Source organism: Urocitellus parryii, chromosome 12 (genome assembly GCF_045843805.1).
Source record: "Urocitellus parryii isolate mUroPar1 chromosome 12, mUroPar1.hap1, whole genome shotgun sequence".
Lineage (NCBI taxonomy): Eukaryota > Metazoa > Chordata > Mammalia > Rodentia > Sciuridae > Urocitellus > Urocitellus parryii.
Window position 1 is genome coordinate 29,229,027 of NC_135542.1, and position 24,960 is coordinate 29,253,986.

The 24,960-nt window shown below is 39.9% G+C and overlaps 1 protein-coding gene across 1 annotated transcript in view; it reads right to left on the reverse strand.

Annotated features, from left to right (window-relative positions):
• The window catches only part of LOC113200620 (uncharacterized), an 89,014-nt gene that overhangs the window by 6,026 nt on the left and 58,028 nt on the right, over positions 1 to 24,960 (reverse strand). Inside the window, 1 exon segment of the mRNA XM_077791729.1 lies at positions 13,800 to 13,810. Coding sequence (XP_077647855.1) covers positions 13,800 to 13,810 — 11 coding nt within the window.

Sequence of the window (24,960 nt, forward strand, 5' to 3'; positions counted from 1 at the left end):
ACTTTCTAATTAATTTTCCAGTCTGGCTCACCACCTGTGTTGGTTACCCATCCATCTGCAGTATTGGTTGCAGCAGACTATATATGCCACATAGCACACATAGGAGCAGACTATATATGCACACATAAAAATGTTAACTTTATACATGGAAACAACAGACAATTTTTCATCCAAATAAGAATAAGTCATATCTTCCATTTGGTAAAACAAATCAATTTGGGAGGATGCTCTTTTAAAAAACACTATTGAGAAACACACTTTTAACAATAGAGAATAAAATAAGAGCCACAGTTACTGGGTCTTTTATACTCTTTATTTTCTCCCTGTTATTCAAATTCATCTTGAGGTACACTTTATAATTTTCAGGCACTTTTTTCTTTCATTGAAAATGCAAGGAGGTATGTCTCTAAGCTGAAGGCAGAATAAAATGAAAGTCTATAGGACTGTGGTCTGCTTCAGAATTTTCAGTAACAAAGCCAATAACCCTGGTAATCAAAAGCCAAAGGCTACGTTCACCAAAGCAAGGCACAAATGAAAAGCACTAAGAAAAAAACGGGTTCTATATCAAAGATAAAAGTTTATGTAGACTGTTTAGAAAAATCCTATCAAGATTCCTTAAAATAATGAAAAAAAATTAACTTTATAGGGAAAATCCTGCAAACAGCATTTACACCAAGCAAATAAGGTTAAAACAGCTATAATATAACAAATGGTACAAAGTGTAAGTCAACATAAAAGAACACATCATCATTGCTGTGATATCAGTGGCCAAATCAAAACAAAATGATATAATATGGAACTTTATTAGACTTTCCTTGGCATTCTAGAGTTTGGGTCTCTTCTAATCATTCTATTCTTTTAGAACTTAGTAAGTTTCTACATGCAACCAATGTGCATTTAATTGACTCTTTTGTATTTATACCTGACAGAGCATCCAGACGGAAAGAAAACAAAGCACAGTTCACTCCTTTGGCAACATCTAAAGACACAAAAACATCCCCAATGGAAATCTAGAATAGCAAGATTTTCTGATGTTCATTTATCAAAAAGGTTTTTTTATTTGTTCAATCCTGCATGTCATGTAAGCATGGCATGGCTTGAATGAAAGTGTAAGAAAAAGGTTCCCAATATAGGGAGTATATATGGGCATATATGTTTTAAAGAGTTAGTGTTGGTTTTGTAAGAAGAAAAGGAAACAAAATAGCTAAAACAAGTTAAGCACAAACCTGAATGGTAGAGAAGTAAAGGTGTGCACATTCCAAATATGAGGTACTTTGGGGGAAAATACAATGCTGCCCCTAGCCTGGGCCACACACCTAGAAAACAACATCTTTCTCCTCTTTCTCTAGGCCTCCTTCTCAGGACCGACTGCTACAATTCAATGCCTTATATGGAAAATACATGCCTCAGAAAACAAAACACAAGGCTCCCAAGGAACTTCTTTTATATGCTCAAGATAAATTTAACTAGAAATCACTAAGCTGTGACTTTCCTGCTTCCCAATTTTATTCATTCAGTTTTAAAAGAGAAAGGAACCACTACTTAATGAATAAAAGTATTCACATTCAGTGAAATTTCATCTTGAATTAGAGACTGAATCCAGGGACTATTTATAGATTTACCACTAGCAACATCCATAGCCTTTTTTATTGTTATTTTTAATTTTTTTATTTGTTCTACTTAGTTGTAAATGACAGTAGAATGCATTTCAATTCAACTGAAGCACAACATTTCAATTCTCTGGTTGTACACAATGCAAAGTTGCAACATTTGTGCAACCATACATGTAACTGGGGTAATGATGACCGTCTCATTCCATCATCTTTTCTACATCCATGACTCCCTCCTCCCCATCATCCCCTTTGCTCGATCCAAAAATCCTCCATTCTTTCCATACTCCACACGTCCATTACGGATAAGCATCCACTAATCAGAAAACATTCCACGTTTAATTTTGGGGGGATTGGCTTACTACACTTATCAAGATATTCTCCAACTCCATCCATTTACTTGCAAATGCCATAATTTTATTCTCTTTTAATGCTGAGTAACATTTCATTGTGTGTATGTGTGTGTGTGTATGTATGTATGTGTATATATATAATATATATATATATATATATATTATATATATACACACACACACACACACACACACACACACACACACATACACACACTCAGTTTCTTCACCTATTCATGTATTGATAGGCATCTAGGTTGGTTCCACAGTTGAGCTATTGTGAATTCAGGTGCTATAAACATTGGTGTAGCTGTGTCACTATAGTATGCTGACTTTAAGTCCTTTGGTATAGACTGATGAGTGGAAAAACTGGGCCAAATGGTGGTTGCATTCCAAAATTTCTGAGAAATCTCCACAGTACTTTCCAAAGTTGCACCAATTTGCAGTGTCTGAGTGCACCCTTTTCCCCTCATTCTCCCTATGAAAGTAACAGCATCCATTCCATGCTTTGAACATTACACTTCCTGCTCTATCACTGTGGCTTATCTTAAAGCTGACTTGTCTTTATTTTTCCTGTCTCTTTTCCCTCTATCCTTCATAATCATGAAACATATTAGATTAACCTTCTTCCTGTCTTTAGTCAGGGCTTAAGCCAGGTTATATATAATCTTCCTTCAGCAGAGCCACCATAGGAACCAAGAAATCCAGAGTTTACATGTGGCACAAGAATTATTAAGAAATAACTCTCTCAAGACTACAAATGAATTATGAATCCCGACAGGGCACAGCTGGAGGGTAGTCTTAGGCTCCAATGACCTTCATAAATTCACCATTTTAAAGGACCTCTGTACACCTGGCAATTAGAATCACAGTTTCTAGACAGGAGTCCTGAATTTCTCTTTTGCTAGCAAAGCAATAAAATTTCCTTTTCCTATATCAAAACCTTGTTCTCATTATTGAATCGGGATTGAGAACAAACACCATGCTTTCAGTATCAAATCTGGTATGATGAAGAAAACTGAGAGTGCCCTGCTCCAGCCCTCTTGGCAGTTCTTGCACTCTGAGCAACCCCACTTCCACACTGATGAACTCACTGACAGCTGAGCCTGGAGAATTAGGAGACAGGTGAGTTGCCTCAGGTTGTTCTGGAGGAGCTCTACTTGTAAGTAAAGGGAGGGTTTGAGGGACCTTCCTAGTGGCTGCCAAGGCTCCTTGGCTTCTGGGACTTGCCTTCTCTCACTAAATGGTGTAGGTTTCTCCATCATGAGTCTACTCTGGGAAAAGGAAATTGAATACAGTGACATGATAATGTGGACATCTGGTAACCTCCTACAGTACGCACACCAAAATTTTTGATTCCACACATCTGGCCCTCTACAGGGGAACGTCTGGTCCCTCTTTCTGAGGACATGTATGGCACCATTGTTGTCAGAGTTGTGGCTATATGGCAGTAGGGAACATAGGATATATTTCTCCATCTGGTCTGTTTTAAAGGCTCCCTTCTGTTGGCCAAGGTTTAGGGGAATCCCCTCTGGTTGTCTCTGTGTTTTTGATTGAATGCTGCTGACCCTTTAAGACATGGGCAAGGCTACATTGGTCTCACTTGTAGATTCCTGGGAATAATTCTGGCTCAGAGTGCCACAAATTGTTATAATCTGCCTAGGAAAAACACTGATGTTTTACTATATAAAAAAAAAAGGTCACCTATTGACTTTCTGAATTATTATATAATCTTGCTACTGGGATTAATCTCTCAGAGGTAGGTAAATGGAAGAAATTCTACACGTGCAGGTAATCATGAAGTTGCATGAGGAGTCTGACTGGTCCTGAAACTAAGTTGATGGTGTAAAAAAGACACTGTCTTTAGTGTGCAAGGATACGAAGACATCAGAAAACAAAAGTTTGCCCAGCATTGTTTCTCAGCCCAGTCCCAGAGAGCTGGAAATCATCCCACTGTGGGTCAAAGCAACCAGGTCTATGTTGGAAAAAAAAAAAAAAAACCAGAAAACTCTGAGGTTCAGAGAAGTAAATAAGGAGGACTTGACCTCTGTCTTGCCTTGCATCTCCATTACACAAGCTGGGTGAAGAGACACAAAAGGACATGAGAAAAAGTCCTTATCTGGAATTCCAGATTAGCCAATAACCTGAATTTCTATGCCACATTGAGAACAGGCTTTATTCAGGTGTCACAGACCACAGACAGTGGTGTTTTCCTAAAAATGTCATGGTTCTGCCATAGTTGGGCCCCTATTTTTAGACTAATAACTAAATGTCTTTATGAAACTCTAAAAGGAACAAAAGCCAAAAATATAACTTGTACACCAGAAAGCCAAGCTGCCTTTGAGAGGTGAAAATAGAGCATCATGACAGCCCCTACCCAAGCCTGCCTGACTCAAAGACATTAAGACTATATATGATTGAGAAACAAGGTACAGCACTAGGAATTTTCATACAGTTACTGGACATAAATTGTGGCTAGAAGCTTACTTGTCACAACATTTTGACCACACAAAAAAAGAAGTGTCCTCCTGCCTTCAGATGTGACTACCACTTATGATTTACTAAATGAGGCTGAGAAACTCACTCCACGTCAACCCTTATTCTGTGAGTTCCTCATGGAGTCCTGGTACTGCTGAAATATAATGATGGGTTTAAGCTGACTGCTGAGAGGATAGGGAGATTTCAGGTCACCCTATTAGTAATAGAAATGTCAACCTCAAGAGAAACCATGCCACCTTAAATCAAGCAACCATGTTACCAGAAGATAGTAATGGGCCAATACAGCATGACTGCTCAGAAAGCTAAGAAGACTCTTCAGCAAGTGGCATTTGCAAATAGGCATTTGCCTATGATTGAACTAGATATGGCATCTTCAAGGATAGAAGCAAGTTCATGAACAATGGTCAGTGGATAGCTGGACACTCTGTCATCAAGGAACAATACATATTTAAAGTTGAGGCTTTGCTGCTAAAACATCAGCCCGGAATGCAAAACTAATTTCTCTGAAAAGAGCTCTCAACAACCAAAGGTAAGAAAGTAAGCATTTACGCTGACTCAAAATATGCTCTCCTGAGAGTGTCAGCACCTGGAGCTATCTGGAAAGAAAGAGGAGTGCTTGCTGCTAAGAATGACATTTATAAAGGCCTTGAAATGATTGGCATTGATATAGGCTGTGGCCACACAAAAGCAGGTGGCAATCATGCACTATAATGGTCACCAGAATATTGACATGTAGGTGGCCAGGAGAAATCAGACTGCTGATAGAGCAACCAAAAGGGCAAGAAAGAACAGACTCTTTATCAGGGTCCTGAAACTCAGCTTCAATCAGACCAATGCAAACCTTTTCATGGATGAGAAGAAGAATAGGGGCAAAGAAAGTTTTGACTTTTGGGATAACACTGCCAAGTGTAGCGAGACTCCTGTGGGTTCATCCTTCTGCCTGAAGCATTGGCCTGCTCTTGATAAAACACTTTGATGAGAGTGTTCACTGTGGGAAGGGTGCCTTGGCAAATTTCTCCAAGCCCCAGTGGTGAGGGTCATGCCTCCATTGGACTATTCACCAAGAAATATAGAGCAGTGTCTTTTGTACTCAAACAATCCAAAGACTGAGGTATTTGACCATAATGTCTCAATATGTAAAAATATAATATTCCTATGATTGACAAGTAGAGTTTACCCAACGTCCTGTGTCAAAGGAACCTGCAGATATTTGCTAGCATTGGTAGATATCATCTCTGTGTGAGTCACACTGATTCTACCAGAACAGAAAAGACTCCAGAAAAACACAAATCCTCTGGAAAGAGCTGATCCTAAGACATGGGCTTCCCTTCTCAAAGCAAAGTGACAATTAACTATCTTTCACTGAAGAAGTGGCCCAACAAGTGAGCAAAACATTGCATATCCAATGGAAGTTACATGCTTTCTGGAGACCCCAATGTACAGGGAAAACAGAAATCACATCTTAAAAAGGACAGGCCAAGAAGCCAGCCTGTAGTGGGAATGGGTGTCTATGGAGTAGGAAGTAGAATTTAATTAGACATTATTACCCTAGGTGCCTATATGATCACATGACTGGTGTGACTCTACATATTTACAATCAGAAGAATGAGAGGTTATACTTCATTTTTGTATGTGTCAAAGTGCATCATACTGTCATGAATGAACAATTAGAACAAATAATTTTTTTAAAAAAAAAAAGATGGAATCTAAATTATGAGACCCACCTGCAGTGGGAATAGGTATCTGTCAAAATGCTCTCCTCAAAAGGATACTGATATTAGCAGGATTAAATTGTTATATATGACTACAGAATGCATCAAAATTGACATATAGAGAACAATTTTTCATATTTCTGGACATACATAAAGTAGAGTTACACCATTTGTGTCTTCATACTTGTACTTACGGTAATGTTGTCCATCTCATTCCACCATCTTTCCTATCCCCATTGCCCCTCCCTTCCCCTCCCACCTATTTGCTCTATCTAATGTTCGTCTAATCCTCCAATGCTCCCCACCCCCTAAACCCCATTGTGAGAAACATTTGGCATTTGTTTTTTAGGGATTGACTAACTTTAATTAGCATTATATTCTCCAAATGCCATGATTTTATTCACTTTTAATGCTGACTAATATTCCATTGTGTGTGTGTATGTACATACATGTGTGTTGTGTGTGTGTGTGTGTATAAATATATATATCACATTTTATTTATTCATTCATCTACTGAAGGGCATCTTGGTTGCTTCCACAGTTTAGCTATTGTGAATTGTGCTACTACTATAAACATTGATGTGGCTGTGTCCCTGTAGTATGCTGTTTTTAAACCCTTTGGGTATAGATGAGGAGAGGGACAGCTGGGTCAAATGGTGGTTCCATTCCTAGTTTTCCAAAGAATCTCCATACCGCTTTCCAGATTAGTTGCACCAATTTGCAGTCCCACCAGCAATGTATGAGTGTGCCTTTTCCCCCACATCCTCACCAACACTTATTGTTGTTTGTCTTCATAATAGCTGCCATTCTGACTGGAGATAAAATTTTAGAGGAGTTTTGATTTGCATTTCTCTAACTGCTAGAGATGATGAATATTTTTTCAAATATTTATTTATTATTGTATATCATCTTCTGAGAAGTATCTATTCAGTTCCTCGGCCCATTTATTGATTGAGTTATTTGGTTTTTTATTTTGTTTTGTTTTGTTTGTTTTTGTTGTGTGTGGTGTATATTAAGATTTTTGAGTTCTTTATATATCCTAGAGATTAGTGCTCTATCTGATGTACCTGTGGTAAAAATTTTCTCCCATTCTCTAGGCTCTCTATCACCTCACTGATTGTTTATTTTTCCTGAGAAGCAGCTTTTTAGTTTGAATGCACCCAATTTATTAATTCTTGATTTTAATTCTTATGCTCCAGAGTCTTATTAAGAAAGTTAGGACCAAATCCAACATGATGGAGATTGGGCCCTCTTTTTCTTCTATTAGGCATGGTGTCTCTGGTTTAATTCATAGGTCCTTGATGCACTTTGAGTTTTGTACATGATGAGAGATAGGGGCTTAATTTCATTTTGTTGCATTTGGATTTCCAGTTTTCCCAGCATCATTTGTTGAAAGGCTATCTTCTCCAATGTATGTTTTTGGTGCCTTTGTCTAATATAAAATAACTGTAGTTATATGGGTTTGTTTATATGTCCTCTGGTCTGTACCACTGGTCTACAAGTCTATTTTGGTGCCAATACCAAGGAAATGTGCATTAGAGAACCCTTTTTTTTATCATGGTGAGAAGGCAGAAAATATAGAAATAGCAACCCCACCCACAACAGAAACCTAGTTAAAATAGTATGTACAACAATTAGTCAAAAAAACTGCTGTACCAGAGTGCTTCTTCCAGGTCACCACCAAGGCGAAAATTGCCTCTCCTTCCCTTCTAGTAAAAATTCAAAAGATAATTTATAACAGGCAATAATCTTTAATTCTAGAAACCCCTCCCCACCCCTCTATCTGTACAGGAAGAACCTTAGAGATGTAGGGACCCAATTTTTCATAAAAAGTGACTGTGGGGAAAATGAACATAACCCTTGCTGCTCTGCCACTGTGACTTATTCTTTAAATTACTGTTTCTTCCTTCCTTTTCTCCCTCTCTCCATTCCTAACCATTGGAGGAGCAAGAGTAACCTTCTTCCCGTCCTTGGCCAATTATCTCTCCTTTACCTCTTGCACCATGGGAATTAAAAAAAAAAAAATCAAGACTTCAAGGCTGGCAACAGAAAATTTAAGAAATAGCCATCTTTCAAGGATATCGAGTAAATTATAACTCCTAATAGGGCACAGCTAGAGGGTAGCCTTATCATTAAGGACCCATTATTCCCCAGGGCAGTTAGAATTCCAGCCTCTGGGTCAGGAGTCCTCTTTCTCTTTCACTAACACAGCAAGAAACTTATTTTTCCTTTTCTGAAATCCTTGTCCTCACGATGGATTGGCAATAAAAACAAGGACAGAAAGCAAGTGCTTCTCTTAACTTAGGGATGCTTCCTTTCCTAGTTTATCAATGCATCTTTAAAATACCTTATCTGTGGGGCTAGGGTTGTGGCTCAGTGGTAGAGCACTGGTCTGGCATGTGCAAGGCACTGTGTTCAATCCTCAGCAGCACATAAAAGTAAACAAATAAAAATAAGTGCATTGTGTCCAACTACAACTTTAAAAACATATTTAAAAATAAAATAAACTTACTTGTTACCCAAATCTAAATTTTGTACATGTATCGTATACAAACAGCCTCACTAAAAATTATACCCTCAGAAAGGTCATTAAATTCTCTTAGAAACACATCTACCTTTGGATCCCCAGTTTCCCAGTGCTCTGTAGCTCTCTCAGGGGAAAATACTCTTTCCATGCTTAATAGAAACAAAATGTGACAACTGCAGCAGAGGTGTCTTAGAAATAACAGGAACCTCAAAAACATCATTTACAGGTTCAAAAGTTTGCCTTAGTTTACAACTTTTTTGTATGTTTGGGGCTGAAATCCACCTGTCTTGCCTCTTAGGAAATATTTGTCTGTGTTTCAAAAGCATATTCACTAATTTTAGTCTTGTTTTTTCATATCATTTTTTTCCTATGAAAAAAACAAGCTTAAAATTAGTGAATATGATTTTACAAACTGAAAAAATCAGGGTGATCATACTGCTGAGTTGAACACAAACATATCTGACGCTAAGGTCAAGACAGGATACTGGCTGGCGTTATGGCTCAGTTGGTTGCATGCTTGCCTTGCATACACAAGGCCCTGGGTTCAGTCCCCAGCACTACACACACACACACACACACACACACACACACACACACAAAAGTGAAAAATTATTCCACAAAATCTTCCTCCTGTAAGGACTCAATAATCATCCTCACTATGAGGCACTGTTTTGTACCCTCATATCTGCATAAAGTTGAGTTCTGCCCAGAAAACACCAGCAAAAATTTACTGAGATAATCTTCCTAATTCTTTTAAATATTTAAAAAAGGTATATGTGTCCAAAAAATGTACATAAGCCCAAAGTACTTTGAAAGGATATTCTAACAGGACAATGGAAGGGTCGTGACCCAGTAATTGTCTGGAGTCGGGGGTCTGTTTGTGTGTTTCCACAGGGAAAACAGCAACTGATTTAGATTCCCGAGAGATTAACTAAGGTCCTGACCCAGTGACTGTCTGGAGTTGGGGGTCTGTTTATGTGTTTCCACATGGAGAACAGCAGCTGATTTGGATTCCAGAAACATTAACTAAAGCAATTTCTACAAACCAAAAAGAAGATGATTTGGCTCAAATCCACAACAACTGATATCCAAAACTCCAGTTTGGATATTCTTACATCTGCGACAGAACCAGGATGCTTTTTTCAGTATCTATTTTATTATTTCCCTTTCCCACATCATGAAGTTCTATTTTGTTTTTTGAGCTCATACAGACCTAGGTTATTGTTTTACTGATCAGTTCTATAGAGTTTTTAAACATTGCAATGGAGATTTCACCTGTAAAAAGTTATAAGGCCTTTACTATTATGTTATGTGTTGTATGTATTATATTATGTGTGCACACTTGTGTTTTGTGTTATATGTTTGAATGTACGTATGTCCATATATCATATATGATGAGCGCTCATGAAAAAATGGATCCAAATATATTTTTTCACGTGATTTAAATGGTTTAATTTAAATTGGGTAAACAGCTATTGAGGATTCTTTTAATATATGAACAAAAAAGGCTAACAGATCTGTTTGTTTACTTTCACCTTTCCTTTTCATTATATTTAATAATTCTGTTGAAGATAAGGTACATTGTTAAGAAAATTGTTTTCTAAAAAAAAAAAAAGAAAGAAAGAAAGAAAATTGTTTTCTTTTAGTGCCTTCTGGAATGTTATATAATTTTTTTCTTTAGCCATTATTGCCAGAATTCCTATCTTCATCCCAGTGCCGGTGAAGACAAAAATAAAACCAATCTACAGGTTCTGCAATAGCCATCACTGAACTGCTTGCAGAACTTGCCTGGACTATGAATCACTTGTATGCATTGTGAACTCACCTGTATGCATTGTGAACTATCTGTTGGTGCAGCGACTTGTGGTAGTGTTGGAGTATTTTTGCTGATGATGTCATCGGAGGTACAATTTTTCCAAAAGGAACTGTCACTTGGCTTGGTATATCTTCCTCCCTTCTGCTTGTCATGGTCGTTCAGCTAAAATTTGGGGACCAAGAGAGGTGAGGCAAAGAACCTCACCCCCCCACCCCCTCCCCCACTGATACAAAGATCTATCCACAGGTGTGGCTGTATACTGGACCAGTAGTCAGTAACCGGTAAGATCCAATTGCAATGGTACCAACCTAAGACAGGAGGCTGACGCCTTGAGGTCAGCTCATCTGATAACGGGTAAGAACCATATGTACTATTGGACAACCTAAGGCAGGCATGGTCCCTAAGCCACATGCTTGTTGTTTAAACAGAGAGGGGGAGATGTTGAGAGCCACAGCCGAAGGGGCCCCAGCAAACTTCTAGCTGTCAGCAAACTTCCAGCTGCCAGCTGATGATTGGCTCACAGCGGCCCCAGCAACTTCTAGCTGCCAACTGATTGGCTCCTCTGCAGTGATGCTCATTGGGCTGTTTCCCCACACTTTCAAACCATGGAGCTGATCATTGAGGGACTTTTTTTGGCTCCGCCCACACGACCCAGCCAATCGGCCTCAAGAGCAGGAGGAGTAGGGGAGGTTGAAAGGCTTGTGGGAAGCCGGTGGTGGCAGTTGGGCTCTGAAGGTTTTTCCTGAGGAGCAGTTTTGTTTGGCGTGTGTGGTTCTAAAAATAAAGTTGGTTTCTTTTGACAAGTGGCTCCTGATTGTGCCCAGCCTGACTGTGGCAGTACTAGGAAAAAAATATTAGAAAAATACTGTGTCTATGCAGCATGAGAAACAAATAGTTCGCAACCTGGATAAATCTATACACGTAGGCATTTATAAAGAGCCAGACTGTAGGACAGGCTCCTCTGGATTGGATATGCTGCTTCCCGCACATTCGGGAGGCCCAAGAGGAGACCCCAGCTGTCTTCCCACAGAAACACAACGCACAGAAGTGGACCCTTCCTGAGGATGGTCCCTAGTCTCACCGCACAGCTGGGGCGAGGCTGGGCTGCTGGCAGGCTACTGGCCAGACAGGGCCAAGGCAACCATGCAGTGACCTGAGAGGGGGGTGGTTCCCTGCCACGGTGGACCTGGCAGGAGGAGAAAGCCCCCCAGTCAAAGAGCAACACCTAGGTTGGCACCTTGTGGCTGCCACACCAAGACCTACACAGAACCTGCCCTCCAACCTCCGCAAACAGCCCATAGATATATTTACATTGGTGCCTTTTATACAAATGATATCCCAGGTCATCAGTCTCTGTTACGATTTGCATTAGATTTAAGAGTGGGAGAATCCCAGAAGCCAACATGCTGCACTGAGAGATAACAAAAAAATCTTGCATCTTAAAGCACCAGGGGCTCTGTGTATACCTCCCTTCCCTAAATGACAGTTCCTCTCAGGGGTTTGAGTACACCATCTTTGGGACAGCACTGAACTCTGACTTAAAAGCTCACATCTATCAAGAAAAAGTCAAATACCTTGGTTACCATCTGACTGAGCAACAGAACAGACAATAACTGGACCCCTAAAGAAACAGGAGATCTGCTCAATTCCAGTCCCTTCAACCTGCCATTAGACTAGAGAATTCTTGGGGGCTGCTGCATTCAGCCATATATGGATCCCCAATTTTCAATTATGGCAAAACCTCTCTACGAAGCCACAAAAGGGGGGAGAATGGGATCTTCTAATATGGGGACCAACTAAGCAAAAGGCCTTTAAGAACATTAAACAAGCACTCCCAGTGCATCTGGACTAGGGCTCCCTGACCTCACAAAGCTTTACTTTCTTTATGTCCATGAACAGTCTGGAGTGGCTATGGGAGTCTTGACTCAGGTGCTAGGGACATGGACATCTACCCAAACAGCTGGACTCTTTAGCCCAGGCTGGCCACCTTGTTTATGGGCCCTTGCAGCCACAGATCTTCTGGTATTGAAAGCTGATAAACTGAAAATGGGACAGAAATTGGTTTTCAGGGTTCCTCATTTGATATTGTTAGAGTACAAAGGACAATACCGATTTACTAACGAGAGAATGGTCAATACCAGGATATGTTATGTAAAAACCCATGTGTCCATGTTAAAGTCATCCAGACTCTAAACCCAGCAACTTTGCTGCCCCTCAGACCATGACAACCTAATCACAACTATATTGAAGTCATGGATGAAATGTTCTCCAGCAGAACAGACCTGGCAGACCAGCCCTCAGGGTCCCTGATGTGGAGTACTTCACAGATGGAAGCAGTTTTATAAAAGATGGGGTATATTTTGCTTGATATGCAATGGTTACTCTGGACTCCACTGTTGAGGCATAACCTCTGCCTCAGGGAACTTCAGCACACTCCACTGTTGAGGCATAACCTCTGCCTCAGGGAACTTCAGCACAAAAATCAAAACTTATTGCTTTAACTCAAGCACCTCAGTTGACAGCAGGAGTCTGTGTGGATAGATACATAGACTCAAAATATGCGTTCAATGCCCTTCATGTTCACAGGGCCTTATGTAAGGAAAAGGGGCTAATTAACTCAGGGATTTAAAAAAAAAGTATGATGAATGGGCAAGAAATTCTTCAACTTTTGGATGCACTGTGGGCTCTCAGGAAGGTTGTGATTATATATTGCCAAGGTCATCAAAAGGGAAACACTGTGGTTGCTCAGGGCAACCAGAGAGCTGACAGAGAAGCCAGGTTAGCTGTCTGCAAGAAACAAGAAGAAAATCCAGTCCCAGGTTTAAATGCTCCACTCTGCCTGACTGATCATCTAACAGAATGGGGGCCAACATATTCCCAGCATGAAAGTAAGTGGTTTAAGGCTAAAAAAGAAAATTTTCTCCCAGGTGGACAGTGGAGATTTTCTGATGGCCAGCATAGCCATCCCGGAGATTCTAGCCCCAGCCTTTATCAGATGGTTCCACAGGAGAACACGTTGGACATACAGCATTTGAGACAGTTCTGAGTCAACATTTCTATGTCCCCTGGCTCACAAACATAAACCCAGATGATCTGTAAATAATGTGCTTACAACAATCCTTGTCAGTTGCCAAAGCTCCCACCAGGAATCCAAACTATAGGAGGAGCACCTTTTGAAGACTTAGAAGTAGACTTCACTGAACTATCACACTCACGGGGCTATAAATAACTTTGGGGTTTTGTGTGTTCCTACTCTGACTAGCTGGAAGCCTTTCCCACCACCACTGAAAAGGCTAGGGAGATACTAGGATGCTTCTCTGGGAAATTATTCCCAGATTTGGTGTCCCAATAACTATTGGCTCAGACAATGGGCCAGCTTTTGGGTAGAAGTGATACAATTACTGACCAAAAGTTTAAACATGAGATGGAAGTTACATACTACCTATAGGCCACAGACTTCTGGTAAAGTTCAAAGGATGAACAGAACTTTAAGGCTCAATTGGGTAAGCTGTGTCAGGAGACTCACTTACATTGTGATGAACTTTTCCCTATTACACTGTTGAGGATTAGATCCACTCCCATTAAGAGGACTGGATTCTCTCCTTATGAGATAATGAACATGAGGCCCACCTCTTATTAGGGGACTATTGGGAGACTTAAGAAGGATAGGAGAATTAACCCTGAGACTACAGCTTCAGGCTTTACTGAAAACTTTACAGGTTTTCAACCAATGTGTTAGAGAAAGACTGCTAGTAAGACTGACCACAGATGCATACTCCTTCAAGCCTGGAGATTGAGTCTGGGTCAAAGAATGGAATATTCAACCCCTAAACTTCTTTGGAAGGGGCCTTTCACTGTTATTTTATCCATCCCAACTACAGTAAAGTTTGCAGAGATAGGTCCCTGGATTCATTACACCAGACTCACCCCTGTAGCTGCAGACTGGGAGTACTCTCCAGATACTGCTATGTCTTTGAAGCTGACCATCTGAAAAAAAAAAAAAATGAGCACTGGAGAAGCTTGAGGGACAGAAGGACAACAGCCCTGCTCCAGTCACTCTGGAAGCTGACTGGTCTATGCATGGCTAAAGCTTGAGGGGATTACAGCCCTGTTTCAGCCACACAGGAGGGACTGGCTGATGAATACATGGTGAAAGATAAACTTCTCACCAGGACTAATGAACTCTTTCAACCTCTAAGACAGTTCTTATACTGTAATGCATTGCCACTCCTTGCTTCTAGACATATACATAATTGTCTGTTTGGTTTTTGCTACTGGTTTGATAATGGTAACTCCTACCGACTGGACTCTGGGTAACAAAATTTCATTTATATTTTTTTATCTTGCTTATATAAGTTTTCTAGGGTTTGTCTGGTGTTATTAGTTTGGCTTTGTTAATTTATACTATTTACCCTATGCTACCCAAAATGTTACTCTATCATTTAGCTTGGTTTTCTTTGATAACCTTAAGGGATTCCGCCCTACTCCTATTCTAACAGTGGAGATCATGTAAACCATGTGTCAAGCCAATCTACTATAACCAAGAGGTGGTAAAACATATATTTAGGACCTGTCTCACCAGAGGAATGCTATAGATGAATAACTGGAAAGAAAAAAGAGGTTCAGTGGGAAGGAACTTGATTTAGGAGGTCACCAATCTTGGCATGAAGGGAACTGGCTACCCCAGAGCACTACTGCCACTTCTCATCCCACTACCTGGGCACAAAATGGCAGTTGAGACAATAGAACTCCTATTTACATGCTAAACAGAATTGTTCACTTACAAGCTGTGCTAGAAGTTATTATTAATCAGACTGCCACAGCCTTTGACCTCCTAGTCACACAACAGACCCAGATGCGAGTAGCTAACTATCAAAACCACTTGGCATTAGATTACCTACTGGCTGAGGAAAGAGAAATATGTGGAGAGTTCAACAGCTCAGATTGTGGCATCCATGAGGATGACAACAGATAAGCAGATAAGGATAAAGCCAACAACACAAGAAAACTAGAACACATGCAAGTTCATACCTATAAGGGTATTAATGTTTGGGTACAAAACACACTGTTGGGAGATGGTTTTCAACTCTTGGTAGATTTAAAACCTTAAGTGGTATAGTGGGTATTCAGCTGTTAACCTGTTTATTGCTCCCATGTTTGGCTCCACTGTGCATTAGAACTATTGGGTCCACTGCAGAAGTTGCTGTTGAAAGGATGACAACAACTAAGGTTTTGGCATTACATAAGGCTTTAAGCCGAGATAATGGTAATGATGCTCTTAATTTAAAGGATGAAATTATGGGGAGCATCATTAAAGGGAGGAATTGTAGTGGAACCCCTTTCTCCACAGAAAATTCTTAACCGGGCTTCTCCAGAAATCTTCACCCTGGCTGATTTTAGGATTGTCCGCAAAAGAGTCGCTACAAAAGAGTTCAGTGTAGATAAACTTCCTATTCTCCTATTGCCACTTGGCCACTGGCTGGGAAGAAATCAGCACTCCAGGTGCTAGACACCCCTTATTAGTTTTTCAAAAACATGTATCCAGTATAGTAATTTGTATAAATGTGTAAACAAGGCCTCTGGCCTTGAGCTGGGGCTTCACAGAGATATCTACATTTCTAAGATAAGAGAAGTTACCAATTGGGCTCCATGTAACAGCTGGCAGGGAGAGAAAAGAAAGGGGAGAAGAAGCTCTCCCCTTCTCAGGTGTTGTCCTTGAAGGGTTAACTTGCCCAGAACAGTGAAAGAAAAAGCTGCTTTTATGTGAACTTCTGCAGACTGTGAACTTCTGAGCCCCTCCACTTACATGATGGGTATAAAATTCTGAAACTACCTGAACCCAGGGTTCAGGGAACTCATTGATTATATCAAAAGCTGCGCCCTCTGAACCTGGCTGCAACCAAACAAAAGTGTTTCTGGCTATCTTCGGTGCTTTGCCTCCTCTGTCCCTACAACATTCACAGTAACTAATAAAACAAACACTGAAATGCTTTTAGATTTAAAAAGAAAAAAAAATGGGAAACAGAACATTCAGCTACTCCCCTGAGAGGATCCACACTCGCACCTCCAACTGCTCTCTGGGAGCACAAGACCCAGGGAATGGAGTACACTAGACACTCCAAGAGGATTTAGACATGGAGTTCTGACACCTTGTGTCAGGCAGTTCTGAAACCCAAGGCCAGGAAAAGATGAGAGAGTGGGGTGAGGACATATCACACACTGACGTCTGCAGAGAGGAATCTCAACTCAAATAATTGTGGTAAGTTTTTGTACAGAGGAAACACAAAGCATAAAGCACACACATTTCTTTCCCCAAATGGCCAAGCAATTCTCTGCTTTCCTCTCATGAAAAATGCTCCAAACAGAAAACAAAAATTTTAAAAAGTGCCATTCAGCACTTGGAGGATAAAATTAGGGGGAAAAAAATGATGTGTCCATTTGAAATGTAGCATGGGAGACAAATAGTTCACAACCTGGAGAGGAGAATTTGGCATTGCAATAAGGACAGGGAGCTGGAAACCTAGGCGTTTATCTATAACTTAGGCATTTATGAAGAGCCAGGCTGCAGGACAGGCTCCTCTGGGTTGGACGTGCTGCTTCCCGCACATTCGGGAGGTCCAGGAGGAGGGGGAGCTGGGGTCCCCGCAGACCCCAGCTATTCTCACGCAGGAACACCACGCACAGAGGTGGACCCTTCCTGAGGATGGTCCCGGTCTCACCGCACAACTGGGGAGAGGCTGGGCTGCTGGCAGGCTGCTGCCCAGACAGGGCTTCAGTCAGGGCCGAGGCGACCACGCAGTGACCCGAGAGGGGGCTGGGTTCTCGCCACGGCTGACCTGCGCTCCGCTAGGATGGCCAGAGCGGCTGAGGGCGGCGCTGCCCCGAGGAGGACTAGGGGCTGCAGACTGGAGAGGACGGGGTGTCCCACCCACCGTTTCAGGTTCCCGCCGCAACAGTCCTGCCAGTTCCACGCAGCGCCCGGGCTCCAGACGCCCCCGCTCACTCACCATTTCCTGGCGGTCGGGAGCGCAGCGCTCTGCGTTTCCTGGTAAAGCCACACGGACAGAAGGACAGAGAGGGAGCATGAAGACAGGTCGGGAGAGCTGCGGGCTCCGGAAACCAGAGGTCCCAGACGGCAGAAGCCCGCCCCCTCCTCACGGGCTCTGCGCTGGATTGGATAGATCTCACGATCACGCCTCTGAATGGACAGGACTTCAGGGCCCGCCCCCTGGAACGGAGCATTCAGCCAACGCTCTGAGTGACAGTAGATTGCATCCAACCAAGGATGAATGAGAACAGAATGGCAAGTTCTTGGCGACTTTTGATTTTATTTTGTCTTTTTACTCCAGTACAGGATTTATCCCAAGGACAGTCTGTCACTGAGTAATGTCCCCAATCCTTTTATCTTTTTTTTTTTCCTTTTTTAAAATTTTAAGACAAGGACTTTCTAAGTTTCCAGGGTGGCATCTAACTTGGAATCCTGGGAATTTCAGTCATGCTCCACCAAGCCTATTGTCTTTTACTTTCAGGGTTATGGATATTGAACCCAGAATTTCAACCTGCAGCTATTCTAAGGCATGGCTTCTGTTGAATAGCGGGATTTGGAACTATTCGGGAAGAATTTGCATTTAACCTTTTCCAGTATCAACCTTGATCCTATTGAAGCCAGATTTAAAATTAGGTAGTCAGTGTAGTTAGGTAAATCGGGTCTAATATCCAGTGAAATCTAAAATGGAGGCCATGTTGAGAATGAATTCCCGGAAAAGTTGAGCAACTCTCAGAATGTTAATGAAGTCGAGGAAACAGCCTCCAACAGATTTGAAGATAGCCCATCCCAAAGAAATGTTAATGAACAGCCCCAGCAGATTTAAAGATAGCCTATCCCAAAGAAATGTTAATGAACAGCAAGCTTAAAGATACTGACTGGGAAGTGCCCAGGTTACTGCTTTGACCCACCTGTGTCCCAACCCTCCGGGCCTTCCCACCTACATTCCCTCACCGAAAACTATAAAATGGAGAGACAACCGCCCTTCCACGGATTCCACCTCTTGGGTGCCCTTCTTTTCTGCTGTCCTTTAATAAACTTCTAATTTCTACTCTGACCTTGCCTCAGCGTGCTTCTCTAGTGTTATTCTTTAACATTGGGGAAGCAAGGACTAACATCATTGGGGAAGCAAGAACTCATCACCAGTCAACAGCGATAACACTATCAATGTATTATTTACATATATGTATTATTTATGAATGTAAATAACATTATATCAACTGCTCTCTAGTCTTATCAGGAAGTAGCTTGAGCTTTGAACTGGGAAACCATACCCTAAGGCAGCAATGTCCAACACAAACAGATTGTGAATCAGTGTTTTTGAAGATTTTCTTACATTCAAATTAAAAATTGAAAAGACATGTTTGTGGTGGTTCATGCCTGTAATCCCAGTGTCTTGGGAGGCTCAGGCAGGAGTATTACAGGTTCAAAGCCAGCCTCAGCAACCAAGTGAGGGCCTAAGCAACATATGCAGAATATCATCTTATTGGTCCTAATATGTGACCAATATAAAATTATTAATGAAGCATATACATATTTGTAGGTATATCTTCAAAATTCACTGTAATTTAAGTCCCAAACGCATCTCAACTCACAGCAGACACACTCCAGCTTGCAGATTTATAGTTCCCTTGACTTCAGGGAGAAGAAGGCGCTGACATCCTCCTTTTCATGCTGAAGGAAAAGAATACACTTTCTTACCAATATTCCTGCTTGAGGCCAAATCCCAGGCAAGACACTACCTTCAGAAAAAGCAAGAAGCTCTGACTAGGAGTTAGTGGTCAGTGTCCAAAGTAAACCACCCTTTCTCCCACTATTTCTCACATGATTCTGGGCACAAAGCCATTTCCCTTTCAGATATCACACAGCAAACAAAGGAAAATGGATATCTTCCTCAACAGTTAAGCTTTATTTCAAGAAGATTAAAGAAAATCTTATTTTGCAAATTGGACCTAATGGCCAGGCTATTTCCTCCTGTGGTACAGGAACCGTGAGAGTTTTAGCACCAATCACATGCATATATATCTGCTATATTTCTGTAAACTTCAATACCATCTATCAAGAAATCCAACTTGTAGGGGCTGGGGATGTGGCTCAAGCGGTAGCGTGCTTGCCTGGCATGTGTGCAGCCCGGGTTGGATCCTCAGCACCACATACAAAGATATTGTGTCCACCGAGAACTAAAAAATAAACATTAAAAATTCTCTCTCTCTCTCTCTCTCTCTCTCTCTCTCTCTCTTTAAAAAAAAAAGAAATCCAACTTTTAAATTAGGAAAGAAGAAAATCAACAAAGGGCACCTCTTGTTTGCTACACAACTGCTAAGCCACATGTGATTGAATCTTGGCAGCCTGTCTATTGTGAATGTATTAGTTATTGATCACTGGATAAAAATACTCTAAAATGTATTAGCTCATGATTATCCTCCATTGGGCTGTTCATCCATTTAGGATGGACTCACTGGGGTCTGAATGCTGCATATGGTTAGCTGATTGTTGATAAGTTTGCTGAACTTCAGAAGATGTGCTGGCTGTCAACTGGAGCATCTTGATCATTCTCCTCAAGATATCTCATCCTCCATAAGACCAATGTTGGATTCTTCTCATAGACATGACAGGGTTATGAAACCAAAAGCAAAAGCATTCAAGGAATTTTGATCCTAGAAATCCAAGTAATACATGATTTTGATGATCACATCTTTATATGGACCATAATAATAATAAGGAAAGCCCAGATTCAAGGTTTGGGAAAGAGAGTCTGTGTTTTCACAGGAGGATGAGAAAAAAAAATCTTCAAGGTTGTGGATACATTAAGGCTGAAGAATTGCCTATATTTGATCCTCAATGTCATTCTACATTTTCTTTTAAATGATGTTCATAAAACTGCCTTATAACCATTAAACAATTGGGCTGGGATTTAGAATCCACTTTGCCTGTTTCCAAAGTCAAAATGCCTCCACTAAACCATATCACTCATCCTTTTCTTAGTGTCTTAAGTGTTGGATTGTGACACTTACTTAGAACCTCAGCACTAGATCAACACCTAGTGCTCTTCTCCAGTGGGACTAATAACCTCAAGTTAATGCCTCTGGAGCTTCTGGGAAGTAACGTAAAATTTTTAAGAAATGAGTAAGAGGTGAATTTAGAAAACTGAAACAACAACACTTGAACCCTAAGCCACATCCCCATTTTTTTTGTGTGTATTTTATTTAGAGACAGGGTCTCACTGAGTTGTTTAGTGCTTCAATTTTTGCTGAGGATGGCTGTGAACTCGAGATCCTCCTGTCTCAACATCCTGATCCACTGGAATTATAGGCATGTTGTTAGACCACCACACAAGAAAAGACCACTGACTCCAATTAAAATCAAATTAAAGCAAGCTTATTATTTCGACTGGCCGGGCTGCCTTTTCCTCCCAAAACGGTGGGAACAAGACAGCAGCACCACCTTTCCTACAGCCCAGCTTTATAGCCCAGAAAGTTACACAAAAGGGGGTTACAGATAACAGAACTCTGACAAGCATCACACTAATGGTAGTTTACTTTTTTTTTTTTTTTTTTTTTTTTTTGCTGGCCCAAACATCAGAATTTATGAAGACCATTAGAGCCTCAGAGAGGGTTGTTGTCTGGCCAGGGAAGGCCAATATTTATGAGGTGTCACTAAAGCCTCAGAGATGGCTGCTATCTGGTCAGAGAGCCAGGCATGGGTGAGTTCAAGACACTGGCAGGCATTCCAAGCAGGTTCAGAATTTGTAGTAATTTATAGTAAAGCTGAAATTATCTTTTCATGGTTTTATGGCGAGATGCCCAATTTTAAGAAAAGATCAGGTTGGGTCTATCATTCCCCCCTTTTCTTATGTGTCCCTTTCAAATCTTTGATAGGGTAGGGGAAGAGCACTGAGGGAATTTTAATCCCTCAGGCAACAGTCTCCAACTTTTTAGAACTCACCCAAAACCAGTCTCCCTGATTTTACCTGACTTAATTAATTACTTATATTGATAGTCTTTTTATTTTTGGCTCCATTGTTGTAAGAAGAGAGGCGTCACTCATTTTGGCTTCTTCTGAGCTGAGAGAGGGTGACATGAGGGGGCACGGCGTGAGGGACATGAGTTGCCTTTTAGAAGTCAGTTCGGTTTGAAGTCTGGTTGGGGAAGAACAGGTTGTAAAGTCATCTGGGGATGGTGCTTCTATGAGAGAAACAAAAATCATGAGTACTGAATAAATGTTGCAGCAGCTGGAACATGTCACTGTATAGAAGTTCCCTCACCAGGCTTTAACATCTCCAGTTATCAGGCCTATAAATTTAACATTTAACTTTTAGTGTTACAGTTGTCCTTCCCCATAAGATACAGTTTAATAATTTAATGTCATCTGATCTTGCAAAATTCTTCTACTAGTATGAGCTCTGTGTCTAATAGAGAAACCTTTAATTCTGTTACTCAGGGCTGGATAATCATACTAGCAAACACCAAGCCTACCTGTGTAGGTTAGGAATATCTGTAGGCCTTAGACTAAAAACTTCTGTCTCTGGCAGCTCCTCTTGATAATCTCTTTTTATAGTTATCAGGCATTTCTGTCTGAGAATCCTTCTTTGTAGCCTCCAGTCTTAATTATTTTGGGAGGCTAACATAAAGTGTATACCTTAAATAATAATAATAATTATTATTATTATTATCATCATCATCATTATTATTCAAAATGCCCAGGAATGGCTGTATTTTGGTTTTAACTGTCTTTGCTAAGTGTTTAAGATGAAGCAGTCAAACTGACTTTTGTTTCTATCTATTGTTAACAGTCAGCTGAGCTTTTATGGGAGTCATTCCTGGGGAAACTTCTCAGTTCTGCTAGTGCCATTTGTGCTAGGATGGGTCCAGGTCTTGCTTGACCATGTGGCTTCCCTCGGAAGCACCAGGGATGTCTCCCTTCTCTGATGACTCTCCTCTTCATAGCAAATGCACTGATTGGCTTTCTGTTCTCCAGTGGTCTCATTAGTCTCCCTGATCGGGAGGTTATGTGGCCCAGAGTTGCAAAGCTCTTTAGAGAAGTCCCCTGTTCCCTGGATTCAGACTGACTCAGAGGGCAAGAGCCAAGTATTGGTTTTTCTGGCCCTTTTAATTTAACTTTAATTTTAAAACTTAATCTTAAACATCCAGCAAATAAATTTTAACAGCCTTATATTAAGAGTACTGGGCTTTAATTTTATAACTTTATAATTATTTATCTTTTTATTAATTGGGATCTGTATTATCCTATCTGTCTTGTAGGTGATGGCTTATTATCTCAAACTAACCCATGTTGTGTTCTTAAAGCAACACTTCTGTAAAACACTAACAGGGAATCTTTAGATCACTTATAAGGAAATTACAAAATAAAATTAATAAGAGTAAAAACACTTAGTTCGTGTAACAGCTACCCTGAATTTTTGGCTGAGTTATACATTATATCCCCTGTTTGAGATCCTAGTAATCTTGACAGAAAAAAACAAAAACAAAAAAACAAACTTTTGAACATAACTTTAAATGAACTAAAATCTGGCCTACTGCTTTCATAGTCATTCTCACATGTAGTAAGATGGGACACAGAGCCTCATCTCAGGTAAGACAGGGCTCTTTATAAATCTTAAGTGTTTTAGTTCTAAAGCTGATCTTTGTATTTTAAGTATCATTTTACAAAGTTTACATAAATTGTTTGAGGTCACATGAACATTAGCTAACACCATATGATATCACATTTAAAACATGAATTAAAGAAAGGCTGAAAGTTTTTAACCCTTACATAGATTAGGCTCTCATTAACTTAAACATACATTTAAATTGTTCCCCAATGTAAGAAGTAACATAAAACTTTACATATCTTATTGATAACAGGTAAATAAATCCCCAATATATTTTTTACCATACAACTTCGGAACACCAGCTTGATATAATGCTCTTTTAAAGTTTCTACCTTACAGACTTGTATTCCTGGAAGATATGAGCACATTAATAGTATCACAATTACATTGATGTTTCTACATTAACCAAGTTTAGCTTTTAAAGAAATGGCAGTACAGTGCTCTAAAATAACAGTTCTTATTTAACCAGTTGTTTAATTTTTATGGTTGCTTGCTCTAGAAAAAATAAAACTAAATAAACACAATGTTATGGGTAAACTTATGTTTTAAGAAATTTTTGTCTCTTTAACACACGACTGATTTTTACAATCTTATACAGACTTTAGTACAAACTTATACAGACCTTAGTAAATCAATCAGATATCTAACAAAAGTACTCATGAATGAGTAATCCCATATGAAATTTACTTTACTTATCAAAATATTAGACAAATGTATTGAACAGTGTAAACCATTTTTTGTTGAAGGAAAAGTCCTAGAACCAAGGCATATTAGACATTTTATAGACATTAATATTTTATGAGTTTTTTAACACCTAGGAAAACTTGTAAGCTTAAATTTAAAGACATTTATTTTTATCTGTTTATCCAATTTAAATTGAACCATTTAAATCACATGAATTAAAGATCTTTGGATCCATTTTTTAAAATTTGTTTTTATGAGCACTCCATATATATGTTAATTTGTATATCATATATATGATATACGGACATATGTATATATAGACATACAACACATAACACAAGTGTGCACACATAACAATAGTAAAGGCCTTAGTAGCTTTTCGCAGATGAAATCTCCATTGCAATGTTTCAAAAACTCCACAGTTGGTCAAAGATAGAACTGATCAGAAAAACATTAACCTAGGTCTGTAGGATGAAAATCATGAGCTCAAAAAAAATACAGAATCTAAGGAAAAAACAAGAGTCCTAGAAAAAAATGACTGGCCAGTAATTAGTAAATACCATACAATTTACTTTACTTTTTTTTTTTTTTTTTTTTTTTTTTTTAGGCCTCAGATCAGTCTCCTACTGAGCTTGCAGACTTGCAGGCTTCTTTCATTTGCATTTCAACATAAGTCCTGGCTGAGATCTGAAGGAGCAGGGAAAAACTGCTATTCTGAGCAGACACCTCAGGCCTAAGGCATTTTAACCATAAGTCATAATTTTCAGGTTCCGATGTTGAAAATTATGATACAAGTTTAAGATACAATTCACAAAATTTTATATCTTTACATCTTGTTTTGTCAACAGATACCATATTATGATTTACTATCCTTGTCCAAATTAATGCACTGGTACACACAGTGACATTTTCCCAGGCTATCCAATTCAAAATTGGTGGAAAAAGACTGAATGATTGGGAAGTTACTTGCCAACTTGGAAGTAGAGTTCTTTAGTTTTCCATCCTAAGTATTTAAGTTCTCTGGCATGAATTATCTGAAATCATAAACTAAACAATTACCTAAACCCAACTTTTAACTGCAGCATTGTGCAATGCATCAAAAA